The sequence below is a fragment of the Haliaeetus albicilla genome, chromosome 2, assembly GCF_947461875.1.
Source record: "Haliaeetus albicilla chromosome 2, bHalAlb1.1, whole genome shotgun sequence".
Taxonomy (NCBI): Eukaryota; Metazoa; Chordata; class Aves; order Accipitriformes; family Accipitridae; genus Haliaeetus; species Haliaeetus albicilla.
The window spans coordinates 72,021,275-72,036,050 of record NC_091484.1 but is presented as its reverse complement, the minus strand read 5'-3'; the positions used below and the strand labels follow the sequence as shown (position 1 = coordinate 72,036,050).

At 40.0% G+C, this 14,776-nt stretch overlaps 1 protein-coding gene across 5 annotated transcripts in view; it reads left to right on the top strand.

Annotated features, from left to right (window-relative positions):
• The window catches only part of DPP6 (dipeptidyl peptidase like 6), a 575,225-nt gene that overhangs the window by 535,713 nt on the left and 24,736 nt on the right, over positions 1–14,776 (top strand). For all 5 annotated transcript variants that reach the window (XM_069778210.1, XM_069778212.1, XM_069778209.1 and 2 more), the window contains exon 16: positions 1,681–1,799. In XM_069778210.1, the coding sequence (XP_069634311.1) occupies positions 1,681–1,799 (119 nt within the window). The remainder of the gene's footprint in view (positions 1–1,680; positions 1,800–14,776) is intronic.

Below are 14,776 nucleotides of genomic sequence, written 5' to 3'. Positions count from 1 at the left end.
GGGAGGAAATGCAAACTTTTAAATAATCATTTTGGAATCGTTATTCCATTTGTCTTATTCTTCTTCTCAGTCACCCTGCTGTCACCTCAGCATCTGCAAAGAAGGGCAGAGCTGGTGATAACATCCGTTGATAAGGAACAGTCAGTACGTTTTCCTTCTCTAACATGATGTCATACTTTTTTTTTTCTCAGTGGGAAGGAAACTAGAACGAGCTAAATTACCTGTAATTGAATAATTTTTTCCTTTCGGGACCTCTATGCCTGTTCACTGCACTCCACATTTTTTTGAGAGTAGCTCAGCTCAGTGTTTATTTTCTTGAAGAAAAAAAAATCAAAATTATACTGACCATGTATTTCTATTGAAACGGGAAGAAAATCTCATTTTAAAAGCTGAGTCCAGGCACAGCTGCTCAAGAGCTGCTGCAATGAGTCAAAGTGCTTCCCAGCCCTTGTTTGTCTTGGCGTGCACCTCACCCTGGTGCCTCATTAACCTCACCTCCCCACATAGGCCACAGGGAAAGAGATGTCCAAAATGTCATCGTCCTTGACCTTTGATTACACAGTGATCTTGGCCTCACTTCAGGTATCTGATCTCCTGCACTGGGTAGTTTCACTGTCTCTCGTCCCAGCCCGAGGATGTCAGCTCAGCAGCAACCTTGGCATACGTTCATTGACAGAGCTCCACTGGAGCTCTGACAGCTTATATCAGCTGAAGATCTGTTTTGGGGTTTTTTTCCTTTTTGTGTCTGATTTAGTAGCTTTAAACAGGAGTTAAGCCAGAGACATGATAGGAGCCTAAACAAGAACCCAAGAGCTACTCCATTCAGTCTCTGTGGCCCTAAACAAGTTGCTCAGCCTCATCTCTTTCTACCTTGAAATGGTAGCAAAAACCACTCATCTGCGTTACAGTAATACTGGAAAGATCTATTCGTTAACATTCTCAAAGCATTTTGAAGTTTCAAAATGCTATAGCAGTGCAAAATGTTATTTATTAGTATTTGCTAATAATCTGTAACTCATTCTTCAACGTATAGTAGACTCCTAAAAAGCACTTCTGAGTGTATGGACAGATCACGTTACCTTCTTCAAAAACACGTCCCTAAATACAATCTTTCCTTTCTACCTGGATATTATAAGAGCAACTATTTAAACCCCCAGAAAGGGCTTTGGCATCTGAAGCAGCTGCTAGCAAATCAGACCAGTCAGGCAACCAGTAAGAAACTTAAAGAAAGCAATTCCAGCTCTTTATTGTCTGTTATAATATAAGTAGGTGCAGAAATACTGCTCCATTGTTTCATGCCTTCATTCACCTCTTTATTGTCTGTTATAATATAAGTAGGTGCAGAAATACTGCTCCATTGTTTCATGCCTTCATTCACCAAAGTATGACTTGCTCTTGCGGAATTGCAACCATCATTTTCTTTTTAAAACTATACCTTCCTTCATAACCACCTGACCTTGCAAAAAAAGACATCAGTATCCTGTTATATGTTCTCCATTCAGGCAAAAAAAAAGCCATTACTGCTATTTAAACTCAACCAAATGGAAATGCTTTGTCTCTTACTAATATTGGACACATTATATTTATGTTCTTGTTCTACAGTACAGTAAGGTTCAAGTAATGTTGCTTCCAGATAACAATTGCTCAGTGACCTTCATGGACTTGTATTAACTTTTTCAGCGCAAACACAAATGGAAATTTCAACAGGCGGTGTCTGTCTTGTGATCTGATTGAAAACTGCACTTATTTCAGTGCATCCTTCAGTCACAATCTGGAATACTTCCTACTGACATGTGAAGGTATGTTGGGTTTTGTTATTGCAGTTGTTGTGCCTAAGGATAGGATTTAGAGCCAGCATTAATATCTTTAGATATCCTGTGTACCTGTGAGCAGCTTTGGAAGACTGGCCGTAAATATCTGAGTCACTTTGCTTTTAAAGCTTTACTTTTAACATTATTTTTTTCTTTTGTGTATTTTTATTTTTAACTAGAAAGCAGATGCTTGCAACCTTTTTCTGTGCATATCTGACTATTGAAGATAGAGGTACATTCCTCTAGCCTCTCCAAGCATCCTTAAGTTAAAGTAACAGCAAAACCTAGAGGACACAAAACGTCAGAAAGCTTATGAGAGATAAAACAGGGAGGTGGGATTAACTGTGGGTGACCGGGATTGAGTTCCAAATGCATCAACTCATACCAGTACTGTGAACAAGGGGATTCAAAGCAAGTAAGATACAATGAAAAGACAATTTGACAGGAAAAGGCAGTTTGCAGAAAGGTACCTAATGGACGATGTGAGTACAGAGTATCTAGTGTTTCACTGCTCATTCATCATAAATTCTACCTTAATTTGGAGTAATCTACAGGTCCAACAGAAATTTCCTGTGTTGCAAATGCCTGAGAGTATCTGAAAGGCTAAGGATAGAGGACATTTCAGGAGAAGGGTTGTAAAAGTCAGCTTTCTCCAGCTCTGTTAAGAATAAATGCAGAACTCCATAGCATTTAATCCTATGTAATTTAATTCTGCTTAATTATCCTAAATTGCACACACAATGCATGCACACCAGTCATCTACTGCTATGATTGAGAGCTGCTCAAACGGCTGCATGCCTTCTAAAACAAGTATTGCAAAGCAGCAACCCAACAAGAAATGCTTTATTTTCAACAGGTCAGGAGAAAACAAACCTGTATAACATAAAGAAAAGTGTATGCTGCCACAGAGCAGCTAAGTGCTCTCTCTGCTGAATGTCAGCAGTCTGTTTGGTGATGCATGGACTGCCCCTTCTCTGAGTGGCAAGTATTCATTGGTGCCAGTAACTGTTTGTGGTGAACACCAAGGATAAAGAAGTATTTGGGATGGCAAAATGGGAAATAACTGGAATAATCAAGATAAAAAGGCGAAATAGAATAGTTAACATAATACCAAGCAAAATGACTGGACATGGACATTTGTAAAAACATGTTCTGCCCCAAGAAGGAAAGATAGACTGCATTTTGGGGGCATTTATAGGTAGTGTAAAAAATACCTAGCAATACAGTACAGAGAAGTAACATTAACAGTACAATAGACTAATTAACAGACTATCTGTAAATCTCTGAATCTATAGTTGTGGCAGTCATATGCAGAGACGTGTCATTTCACAATAAACATTCAGTTCTGTAGTAAATGTTATCACATTTATGAAGTTTGTCTCTTTAAAAGAAAAACCCTGTATATTTTTATTCTTGTTTTCATTTCAAGAAAAGCTGTCAGTAGCTACTACAGACAGTGTCCATTTTCTTTGCACCCACATAATTGTTTTACCATAATTAGAAGCATTTGTGAATCACAAGGTTAAGGTTTCTAAAGGGTCTTATCAACAGTTATGAGGTGATATGTTTGGATTACATTATATCTCATTCACAAAAACCTTCAGTGATACCTGAAGAGACTAATGAGTTTTATTAGTGTCTACATTAATCCAAGTACACAAGATAATGATTTTGCATAACAAACAGTGGGCCAGATTCCCAGCTGCTATAAACAATACCTCCATTATAAGGTCATTAGAGTTAGATCTGTCTCCATCTGCTAAATATGTCTGTGTCTGAATTTTCATTACACAGGAGTAAATTCTCAAACTGTCATCTTAGTGTAGTACAAATACAGCACAGCTTGAACTATGGAGTTAATGTCAATGTCTCCATTCAGAAACCTTTGCAAAATATGTACACATGATGAAATACAGAGATCTTGGTAGGATTTCCATTTTCTCTGATTTTATAAAAATATCAGTCCATTACATTTGGTGGAGTTATTCCTTATTTACGTAACTGAAAGTGAGAGGTCTTTCAACTTCTTTGCTTTCAAGCAGTTTACAGGAACAACATTTGGTTTTAGCACTTTTCTTGTAGGATCCGTAGAACTTCAGATATCTGCTACAGGTACATTTACAGCAGAGACAACTGCCTTTGGTTCCTGTTACAGCTGGTGTCGGTCAGGTCAGTAGAAATATCTGTTCTGACTGAAATGCAGACTTCTGGATAAAAGTAATCAACCTATCAGACTTTGGTCATACAACTAGAGTAGAGCTGTTGTGGTTTGATGGAGAGTCACTTGGATCCACTAATAGAAGACTTCCTTTTCCTCAGGCTGCTTAGCTAGAGCTTGGCCTTGCCTCACTTTCTCAGGGTATTAGTTTATTGCTCATAAGCAGTCATACTCTAGTATCTTTTTGATTAGCAGGAAATCCCATTTATTCATATACACATATAACGCATAGATGGAAAAGCTACGTGAATGAGGATATATCAAGGAGCCCTGCCTATCCTGCAGTTGATCAAGCAGGTAGAGCAGCAGCAGCCCACCGGAGTGGACAAGTGTTTGTCTTACAACATCTGCTGCCCAAGGGCTTCTGCCAGGAGTTCCCACGTCTGGTTCCGCCCAAAATTTGCAGCTGGAGTCGATGTTAATGACCAAACAGTGGCAGACAGTACCAGTCCTGTTTGGTGCTTTCTTCTCCATCTACATTGTATAAAAGCACCCAGAACTCGGGTCTTGCTGTATGCTCTGTGACTCCCTACAAAAGTGTGTGTTTGTAGCAGTAGCTGGTGTAGGACTTTATGTCAGACCCATATGTAACTTCGAAGGTAGCTAAACATAAATGATTTTACTGTGATCAAGCCTGCAATAATTTACAAAATTGTATTTTCTCAGCTGTCCACACAACAAATGCATGGGCAAATACTTATGGCTTGAAAACAATTTCTGTACTGCCACTTCAAGACTAACCTCCACCATGCCTCCGTTTCACTCTATCCCTTTTATTAACTTGCTTTGTGACCTTCAGTTGCAAACTTTGCTAAGTTTAGAGACACAGACACAACCGTGGCTCAGCTTAACTTCTCTAAAATGGATGGCAAGGTTTTAAGATTTTATTAAGCAACCGATGCTTATAAGGTACTCTGTGATACTTAAATGAAAGGCAATGGAAAGGGACAACATATACTTTAAAAAAAAAAAAAAAAAGAGAAAGAAAGATGTGGCATTGCTCATTTGATCCTAAAGGTCGAGAGTTGGAAGTTTTCTACCCACTGCTTCAGTACCTTAGAGGCAGCATATAATTGTCTTAAAGGATTTTTTGCTCTCCTGCAGACTATGCTTAACAGGAGTGCTGCCTGGCACAGACAGAAATGAGAGAAGAAGTATGCTATAATAAAAGGTAACCTCTCTTTCAAGAGGACAATGTAATGCTTACTGTCAGGAGGCAACATTTATTGCAATCACTCAGTCCCAGAAGGCTAGTTACCTTATTTTTCATCTAATTTTATATGCTCATGATTGAATTACGGTAGTAGAATCTAAGGAAACATGATGCTTTGCAGACTGCTGTTAGATTATCTCCTCTAGACACTGTCAAAAAAGCAATATGTGCTGGAGCAAGGTCACTCCTACTGTCATTTTCATCATAAAATATGGGCTTACTCTTCTGTCTCCTCTCATAAACCAGTACAGGCACTGCCACTGATTCCCTCAAAGATAAACAGAAAGAAGATCTGGATGGAAGGGTTTTGCTACTTTATACACAAACTTAATTGAGGATGGGGTTTTCTCATCTGGAATGGGATGTAAAATTCAATTGCATAGAGAAAAGGGTAAGAAATTACAAGTTTTGGCTGTCGATAGAAATTTATTCCTGTTTCTTTAGTGGGGCTCAGACATGTATGGTGCAAGGCTGAAGGACACTGAGCTGGTAAAGCACTAAAGCCCTTAGGCGATAGCTTCTTCTCCTCTGAAGGATGAAGCCCTATCAACGACTACCACAGTAGTCAGCTGTATAGTGTTTTGGTATTTCCATTTTAAACAGATGCACCTTGTCTTCAATGACTCCTTTGCTCGCTCCCCAGTGTAACCTGCCAGCACTATGAAACCTTTTAAAACTTGAGTGCTAATGAGGTTGTTTATGGGGGAAGAAAGGATGTGCAACCATTTCTGTTGCAGGCTAACTTGTACTCTGGCACTCCGTGTAGCAGGTTTGGTTATGGTATCTTCCCTGTCATAAAAAATCTGTGAAGTCACTGAGACTTGCTTGAACACGCAGAACTGGCAAAGATTTTCTGGATGCTGGAGTTCAAGTCTCTGCTATTGCAGACAGTGGCATTGTAGCATCCCTTAGATTAGTTGGTCAGTCTCCATCAACTGGTCTCAGCCATAAGCTGATTTTGGCCACCTCAATGCACTTGTGGGGGGTGTGAGGTTCCCCACAAAGGGTTAATGCCTTCTAGTTCTGAGACAACGGGAATAGTGAGGAAGACCTCTGGCACATACATACATTGCTGCAATTAATGCCATTTAATACATGATGAAAATGATAGGGGGGGGTGTTGTTCATGGAATGCCTACCAGCCTGCTAATTAAAGTTCTCCATAATCGTGCATTATCAGGAAGGGATTAATCATTTTTAGGGATGACAGAAAGAAAATTGGTAGTTACACAGAGGGGAGAGGACTGTAATGAGGGCTAAGAGAAAACTATTGTCTCATGCTTGGCATGGTTACTGGTGATAGAGAAGTGCCTTTGCCACTGCACTGTGTATTATCCTTTCATTCATTGACCAATTTGGGAAAAATCAGCTTTCACTTTGAGAAGAGACAACAGTGTAACAGGACAGGGAACACTATCTTCTTCTATAAGTCTCAAGTCCTTCCTCCTTTTCCAAAAACAGTAAGACTGTTTTGATTCAAAATACCATAAAATCACTATCATTTACCCTAGCTCTTTGAAGATTATCTCTGCTGGAACCTGTGTTTGTAGCTGACTGGTAGTCTTTACTGTCAGCATTGTGCAGGTCAAAAGACTTTAAAGCTGTCTCTCTCTTTGGGCAAAGGAGAATAGACTCTTCTAACAAAAATGTTAAAGTATTATCACCTGATTTGGATATCCTCTTTAGCACTGTGGTTATCAGTAGCTTAGCCTAGATGCTGTAGATCAGTAATCACAGGTAACAGGAATGAAGTAATTTCTGCCTTTCCTAGCAGGCAATTTTGTAGCTGTAGAACAAAATGATATGTTGTATCTGAGCCGTGCTTGATAAAATATCTAAAAAACCAATAGGAAAGGGATTTGTCTGGGTATATGCTTGCTTTTCCCCATGTATGTCCTCTGAGCCAGCCGCCAGGATGACAACAGCTCTGTAACTACACTCCTGGCCCTACAGTGCTGAAGGATGCCTATAGGCCTGGGAAATCTTTAAAAATAGGTTTTATAGCTCTTAGGTCCTGCCAGATAAGATCATGGTTCAGTCCCATAAACAAAGAACAAGTGGTGCAAAAGCACAGAGTAGGAAAACTTTGCAATTTAAGGATCTCCTTTGAGAGTCATTCATACTAATGAAGAAGCAACACAACCAAATTAGCGATAATCTGAGTCAAGTTCCTCATACCATTGTACATGTAATTCATTCTGTCTGTGTATTTATGAGTTTTGAAGACAAGTGCCTCAAGTTTATTCTTTATAAAGGCAGCATGTAGCTATAAACTTCTCAGCTCCTTAAACTGTTTCTTGAGAATTTAATTATCTTCTTTCCTCCCTCTTGGTGGAATATGGAAACACCATCTGGACATGGGAACACTTAAGAGTGTTACTTGCTGCTTCTACTTATTAGGTTTATTCTGAGCATTAACAAGTCCTTTTATTATTCTACATTTCTTTTATTTTCCAGATTTTTGTTGGAGTCAGCAAAGGCTTTCACTACCAAGTTTCATCCAATCATCTGGCTATGCTTTGTGGCAGGTCATCCAGACCTCGCTTTTAATCGCATTTTAACACTGCAGAGTCCAGAGGACGATTGAGCAGGGTTCAGCCTTCCAGTATGGAAAGGTCTTAAACCATGTTTTGAAGTAATTTTACAAATCTAGATTTTTCTGCCCTCTGATGTGGTCACAGCACAAGCTCCTGCCCACACAGATGATACGAGTCTGAAATGTATGGTTACACTGGTGGAGGATACCATATACACAGAAATTTTTAGTGTAGGTGAGTCTAAGTTACGAAAGACATTAAGTGAAATAATTAATTTATAACAAGGGCTGCTTTAGGTGAATGCATCAGCTCAGCATTTATGCTTGTTGGGACCAGGATTCAAAACAGTGGTCATGCCCTTGATCAGTGCAATCTTTCTAAACAGTTTTGCTCATTAGCACCTCTCCCACTTTCTTTTAGTAATGTGGCAAGGTTTTTTACTAAAAACCACTAGCCAGCACTCCTGTGCAAAAAAACTTTTAAAGGAGTCTGGAGGTGGTCAGAAAAGTGGGAAACCTGGGTCATTAATGCTGCCTCATGTGCTGCACAGCCCAGCGCTGCACAGCGTGAGATAAGCACAGCCAACAGCCGCGTGGGTGCGAACATCCTTCGAAACACCAGTATCCAGCACCATTACCATTGGCATAGTTCAGTTCAAGGATTTAAAACCCATGATATTTTTTTTTTTTTTAAATGTGAGTAAACATAAAATTCTGGGCATTGTTTCTAGTATTGTGGCTATACTTAGATGCCATTACTGCATAAAGACTTTGTCTTTTTTGAGGATGTTGATTTTGGAAAATCTCCTCGTATGTTATTCTCTCATGGGATTACCAGCTGATTTAGCTAGGCTTGAATGTGTCCCAAATAAAAGCTAAATTAAAACCAATAAAGTGCTTGGCTTTACTGATGAATTTCACTGTAACAAAGTAACGTGTTATTTTGCCCATCTTATGGATTCAGTCAGTTTCATCCGCACTTTTTACAATGCTGAGTTTTGGGAACTTTTTTCCCTGAAAATCCCATAAAATCCTAGACATACAAGTTTTAATCAGCAAACATCTTCACAAAAATATACTAGTTTTAGCATATCACTCATGAGAAATTTTTGCCTGAGATAGTCACGACAAAAAACCAGGGGTTTCTACTGCTAGGGATTTACTTTCTGAATAAAAGTGTCTGAATCCTTTCTGCCTCAGTAAAGAAGATCATGACATTTGTCTTTCACCGTGAGTGAATCAAATCACATTTTGCTTCAGTTTCTCCATTAGTATGAGGGGACCATGGGATCATCACAGAGACATTATTGGCAGTAATTTATACATCTATGTCTCTTTGAACAAGAAAGAGCTTAATACTATTTAATATCTCAGGATAATTCTAGATTGAGATTTTTCAGGATACAGGGAAGAGGGAGTAGAGGTTTTATTGTTGGTAAAATAAATACTGCACTAAGTGTTTAATTTGAGTTATGGAAAGATGTGTAAATCCCTTTGCAACCTTTCCCCAGATGATCATTGTCATGCATTTACCAAGTGGGGAGCAGAGGTACAGCGAGAATTAGTGGTTCGCCTATGGCCACAACTTGAGTCAAGTATCATGACCCCCATTTTCTTCCTCATATTGCAAGACGGCACTCCAAGGAAAAGCATCATTGGCTATTGGAACAGACTAGAAATGTGTCTAGCTCTGTAGCCTGTCTCCATCAGTGGATGGCGCATAATTACCCGCTTCAGGATTTTTGCAATAAGGTACCCATTAGGGACATGTCTGCCCAGCTCCTGCAATAAGAGGTTGGCTCATGCCTTCAGGCAGAAGAATAATGAACCTCTTTCTACGTCTTTCTCAGTTCCTTCATTTAATCAGACCTTTTAACCTGTGCCATTTGGGCCAGGCCTACCATCCCTGGAAAGCAATGGAAAATCTGGAGACAAGGATGTTTTATACTAACTATGGACAAGCAGATGTCAGGACCCGTAAATCGATGTAAGATGTCTACCATTCATAAAGCACAAGTTCATAAAGCAACGTTTTGTCCACAAGACCTAACTACATTGCTCATCCATTGCCTTACATACCACATAGAAATCTTGCATATCAGAGTCTCATCAATAGCATTCCTGGAACCAGATTGTTCTTAGTAGTTGTTATGCTCAGGTAAACATCAGTGCAAGCAATAATGAAAGTACGCAGCTTAGCTCTTCGCCGGATATATTTGGCTATTTATGGACTATAAACCAACTCAATATTTAAGCAAAAAGTAGGTGGATTGCTTTTTTTCCCCTTTCTAGGGAAAAATAATCATGTTATTTGTATAGTACTGATGGGTTCTCTGAATCCTGAGTGAATGTGGACACCTATGATACATATACTTACAAACAGGTGATTTTTATAATAGTTGTTTCAATTTGTTGGCCCATATCTAGACACAGAGAGTTCAAAGACACATTTGGTAACAGTGCTCCAAGAAGTCCTAACTAGCTGCGAAATGCTAATTAGGACACACATGAGTTTGATTTTTCTCCTGTCACAAGTTCCTTTAGAGAACTCAAGCAGGTCTTGTAATTCCAGCTTCCTAGAGGTGTTGTGAAAATACAATCCATTACTGGCTGCAATGCTCAGATGTGCAGTGACAATAAGGGGCACAGAGGCTCCTAGATGGATAAATTACCAGAGTGGTTTTGAAAGATTCAGTGAATCTTCAATCTATTCACTGCAGAGAAGCCTTCCTAGCAGAAACCCAGCTATTAGTATGCAGGAGAGCACTCCCGTAACAAAACCAGCATGTGAAATGATTAAATCATACCGGAGTGAAGAGTTAACAAGGCATGGCTGCACATTTTTGCTGTTAGCTCACAGCACCGCGCGATGTTTCGTCTCAATAGCAATTCAATAACTAGTCTGTAATTACATTGCAGACCTTAATAAGTGCGGGGCCAGTCCTCTCAGGTGCCGAATGCTCTTAACTCCCACCAGCCGCGGCGGGAGCTGGAGGTACCCAGAGCAGCAGAAGAGCCCCTTGGCATGCTGCAGGACAGGACTCCAGCAAGACCGGCTCCCCGTGCCACCGTAGCGTTGCTCAGTGCCTTTAGAGATAGGCAACGATCTCTTGAACGAGGGATTGAATTTTGAGTTATAGCAGCAGTAAAGCAGTTATGAAAAATATAATAACCCATTTCGGCTTAAAGCACGTCATTATGTATTACGTGTTTTTACAGCACTGAGTGTGTCAGGAACTCAGAGACCCGGTGCAGCTGTGAAGGGGAATATCGTCCTGCGTCTTTTTTCGTTCGGAGGGTCCTTAGATGTGGATGTGCGTGCAGTTTGCTCCTTGTGGGTGATATGGAAGTATTGATCTTCTAAGAAGGGTATGAACAGGGAAAAAAGTGTTTGCTTCTCAAACGCTACAGGGACAATGTTTCATTAAGAGTGTTTCCTGTCAATAACACCCAGGTTAAAATGGCAAAAACTCTTTTTCTTGCTTTTGAGAGATGAAGAAGCTGAAGTTCCTATTTAACTTCTCCAGGTAACCACTCCACGTGGCTTGGGACATCTCTGGCAGATGTCTGGGGAAAGCTTGCTGCTGTGGGTGCAAGTATCTCACTCCAGGGCCTGAAACAAACATTAAGTGCACAGAAGGGAAATACCTACATTTAATCCCTATTTAAACTTAGTTATGTAGAAAGCCCACTGCCTGGCAATATATCTGAAGCATGTGGGTTTAGTGTCAACTAATAATATCATAAAACTACCCATCATGGCAATGGCAAAGCTTCTTAGAGAGTCTCCAAAGCACTTCTTACTGAAATTCAAGTAAATGCTTTCTAAGTGCAGCTGGTCCTGCTAAGAGGGCCAGAGCTTGGCAATTCAGGTGACCTTTGGTGAGGATCATAATAAATGGTGTCGTTGAGGTAGTCTAAAGAGACTTAATTAGATGCTGAAATAACTACTAGCACTGGAAAGGAGTTTGATTAACCGAGTACAGATAGAGAAGCGCAATAGGCGTGCCCTAGTTTAAACAAATGCAAATGGTTGCTTCCCAGATTTTACTCATGGGGCATGGACCAGCATAGTCGTGTCAATAGCTCTGAAGACGCCAGCCAAGGCCAGGAGCCAACTTTAAATACTTCCCTTACTGCAGGTGCCATAAGCGATAGCTCCCAGGTAGTAACTGGGAGGAGGAGGCTTGGGGGAAGATGGTTTCTACCTGCTGTCCCGACTGATCCTGCCTCTCTGTGCCCCACCTCGCCTTCCTGTGAAATGCAATAACCACCTATAAAGCACCTTATAGTATTTTTCATCAGTACATCTTGGAGGACCACAGCACCGTATGTCCACAAGGACTGCAAGACATATTAGGTCACTGGGTGACTGTTATCTGTTGTGACCAGAATGGTTTCCTATACAAGGATGATTACAACAACGCTTGGTTTTTTTGTATACCCAGTAGCGGGAGGCTGTGATTAGTGCTTCCAGGCAAACTGTGACCTTTTGGAACTTTTCCTGAGGCTTATGAAGCTTAAAATTAGTTTCTGCTGTTTGAAAGCATGCACAGACTTAATCTCTGGGTCCTATTTATATTATAATTACTATATAATTCACATTTGCATTCACTTGACTCCCTTTCTTACTTAACAGCCGAGGTTGGCTCTTGTGTCTCAACTCCTTTGTGCGCAGTTCACGGGTCAGAAATCCCGTGGGTAAAGGCAGGATGGGGTGGGGAGAGCTCATTCTCGCTCCCTCACATGCTTGTACGACTTCAAAATAGCAGACTGATATGAAAAATCCCTTTTGGACAAACAGAAGGTACCACAAGAGCTTTTTCTCCAGGAAAAGAGAGGATGCTATTAGTGGTTTGGAATTTGAAAGAGAACTTCTTTTCTATCAGCTGGTAACAACATAGTTATTAAAGTAGCCTGAGATTAATTAAAATGGTGGCTTTTGTGGATGTTCCAGTTACATTTTGTCTTTCTATAAGTAGACCATTCATTTATGTTGTAAAATATTTCACTGTATTGTTATACGTCTTTAATGCTGTGTAAAGTACCCATAAATACTCAGTGACATAGAACAAGTGGAAAAAAATATGCACGAATATTTAATAATAAAATGAATAGAAAACACTTGCAATTTCCAGTGCATGGGAAAAAAAAAATGTGGAATGAAAGTGAAATTCCTATCCCCTTTAAAATTACCTAATTCTGCAAAGCACTACATGTTCCTTGCTTTTACATGCTTTGATCCTGTTTTCTTTTTGACTTGTGCTTATAAGTATGAGCTGTCTGGCATTGCCCAGAGGAAGGTGATCTATCATCTGCTTGCAGCCAGGGTTCTTGTCATTCGGTCATTCCATACATAGAAAATTTTATCCGAACTCCACTCGTAGGACATAAATGACCATGACAACAGGCTTCCTCCAATGCTTCAAATAATGAAGCTTCACAGATCAGGCAGTGGCCTCCTGCATGTTGAGACTAGGGTGCATGTGCGTTATTTCCAGCTATATGAGTGACCTTGGTTGAACTCATTATTCTGCAGTGGATAGTACAGATGTTACCATCCCACAAGATTTAAAGCTTCCTCTAAGGAAAACTGCTTCTTTCACCTTGTTTGCCAGCTGGACCAGCTGTAAGGTTTATTGCTGGCTTTTGTTTTCTGTTTGCATGATACTTGCTTAGTCCCTTATTAATGCAGTCAGTACATTAAGGATATATTCAATCTTGAGAGCTCATGAGAGTAAAACAGCTTAATAACCAGACAGTGTGAAGAAATGTTATTTACGGGTTTGGGGTTTTTTTTAAAGGTAATATCCAGCATCAGTTATTACTTAACTAGCTGGGATACCAGTATTTTGTTGCAAGAGACTTTTACTTTTGGAAAAGAATAAATTAAGATTCTCTAAATCAATTTACACTAGGCTTTTAATGGAATAAACACAAAATATGCAGTGGGGTTTTATTCTGTCAGTGTTAATGAGTTGTAAATGGCACTGAGAAGAAAGTATTTTCTTTCTTGCTGTGATTACAAGGAAATATCCTTTTCCCTTGAATATATCAGCAGTATGTTTATTAGAGGAGCTGAGAAGAGTAACAGGGACTGCAATGCTCTTCCTCCCCTTCCACAGCTCTACCAGGACATGGCTACACAGTCTCTCCATCATGATGGCACTGCCGTTACTTTTCAATCATGGAATCACAAAATCGTAGGAGAATCTGGTTGGAAGGAACTTTAGGAGGTCTCTAGTGCAACCTCCTGCTCTAAGCAGTGTCAGTGAAGAGATCAGGCCAGGTTGCTCAGGGCTGTGGCTAGTCTTGTCTTCAAAGCCTCCAAGGATGGAGAGTGCACAAGTTCCCTGGGCATCCTGAGATATCCAGAGACTTTCCAAGGTAGGCAGGGAATACAGAAAATGTCAGGGATGTTCCTCCACATATGGTATTTCTCTTAGGATTAGCATATACTAATCCAATAAGAAACTTATACTTTAAAAATATGGACAAATGTTAAACTTTTCTTTCATCTCTTTTCAAAGTTTGCAGAAAGCCTGGATTAAAGTTGAATTGAAAGAGGTTAAATTAAGGAGGGATTCAATTAGAAATAGCAGGAGATAGAACAGAAATCGGAAAAAGAGAGAGAGTTGGGTATGGAGTTTTCTCTGTTCAGGTTCGTTCTTCCAACCATAGATCTGAACCAGCATACTAGAACAAAATACCTGAGCCTTTTGGGAAGTCAGTGAGCCCCACGTGAGCTGGAGTGGTTCCCTCCTACCTCCGGTACTTACGCCTCCAGGTATACAGTCATGGTGTACTATCAGGTTCAGGAACTCTGCAAGCAAATTCTCCTAACCTACCTCCTCTTTACACCTAATCTTTTCACTATAATGGATGAGTGTACCTGCAATATTTCTTGAAGGTCGTTAAGTTTTCCATGTTCCTCTTTGGAACCATCTACACACACTGTTGCATTACGGCTTTTGAAGACCTTAACCAAAACCTCATGA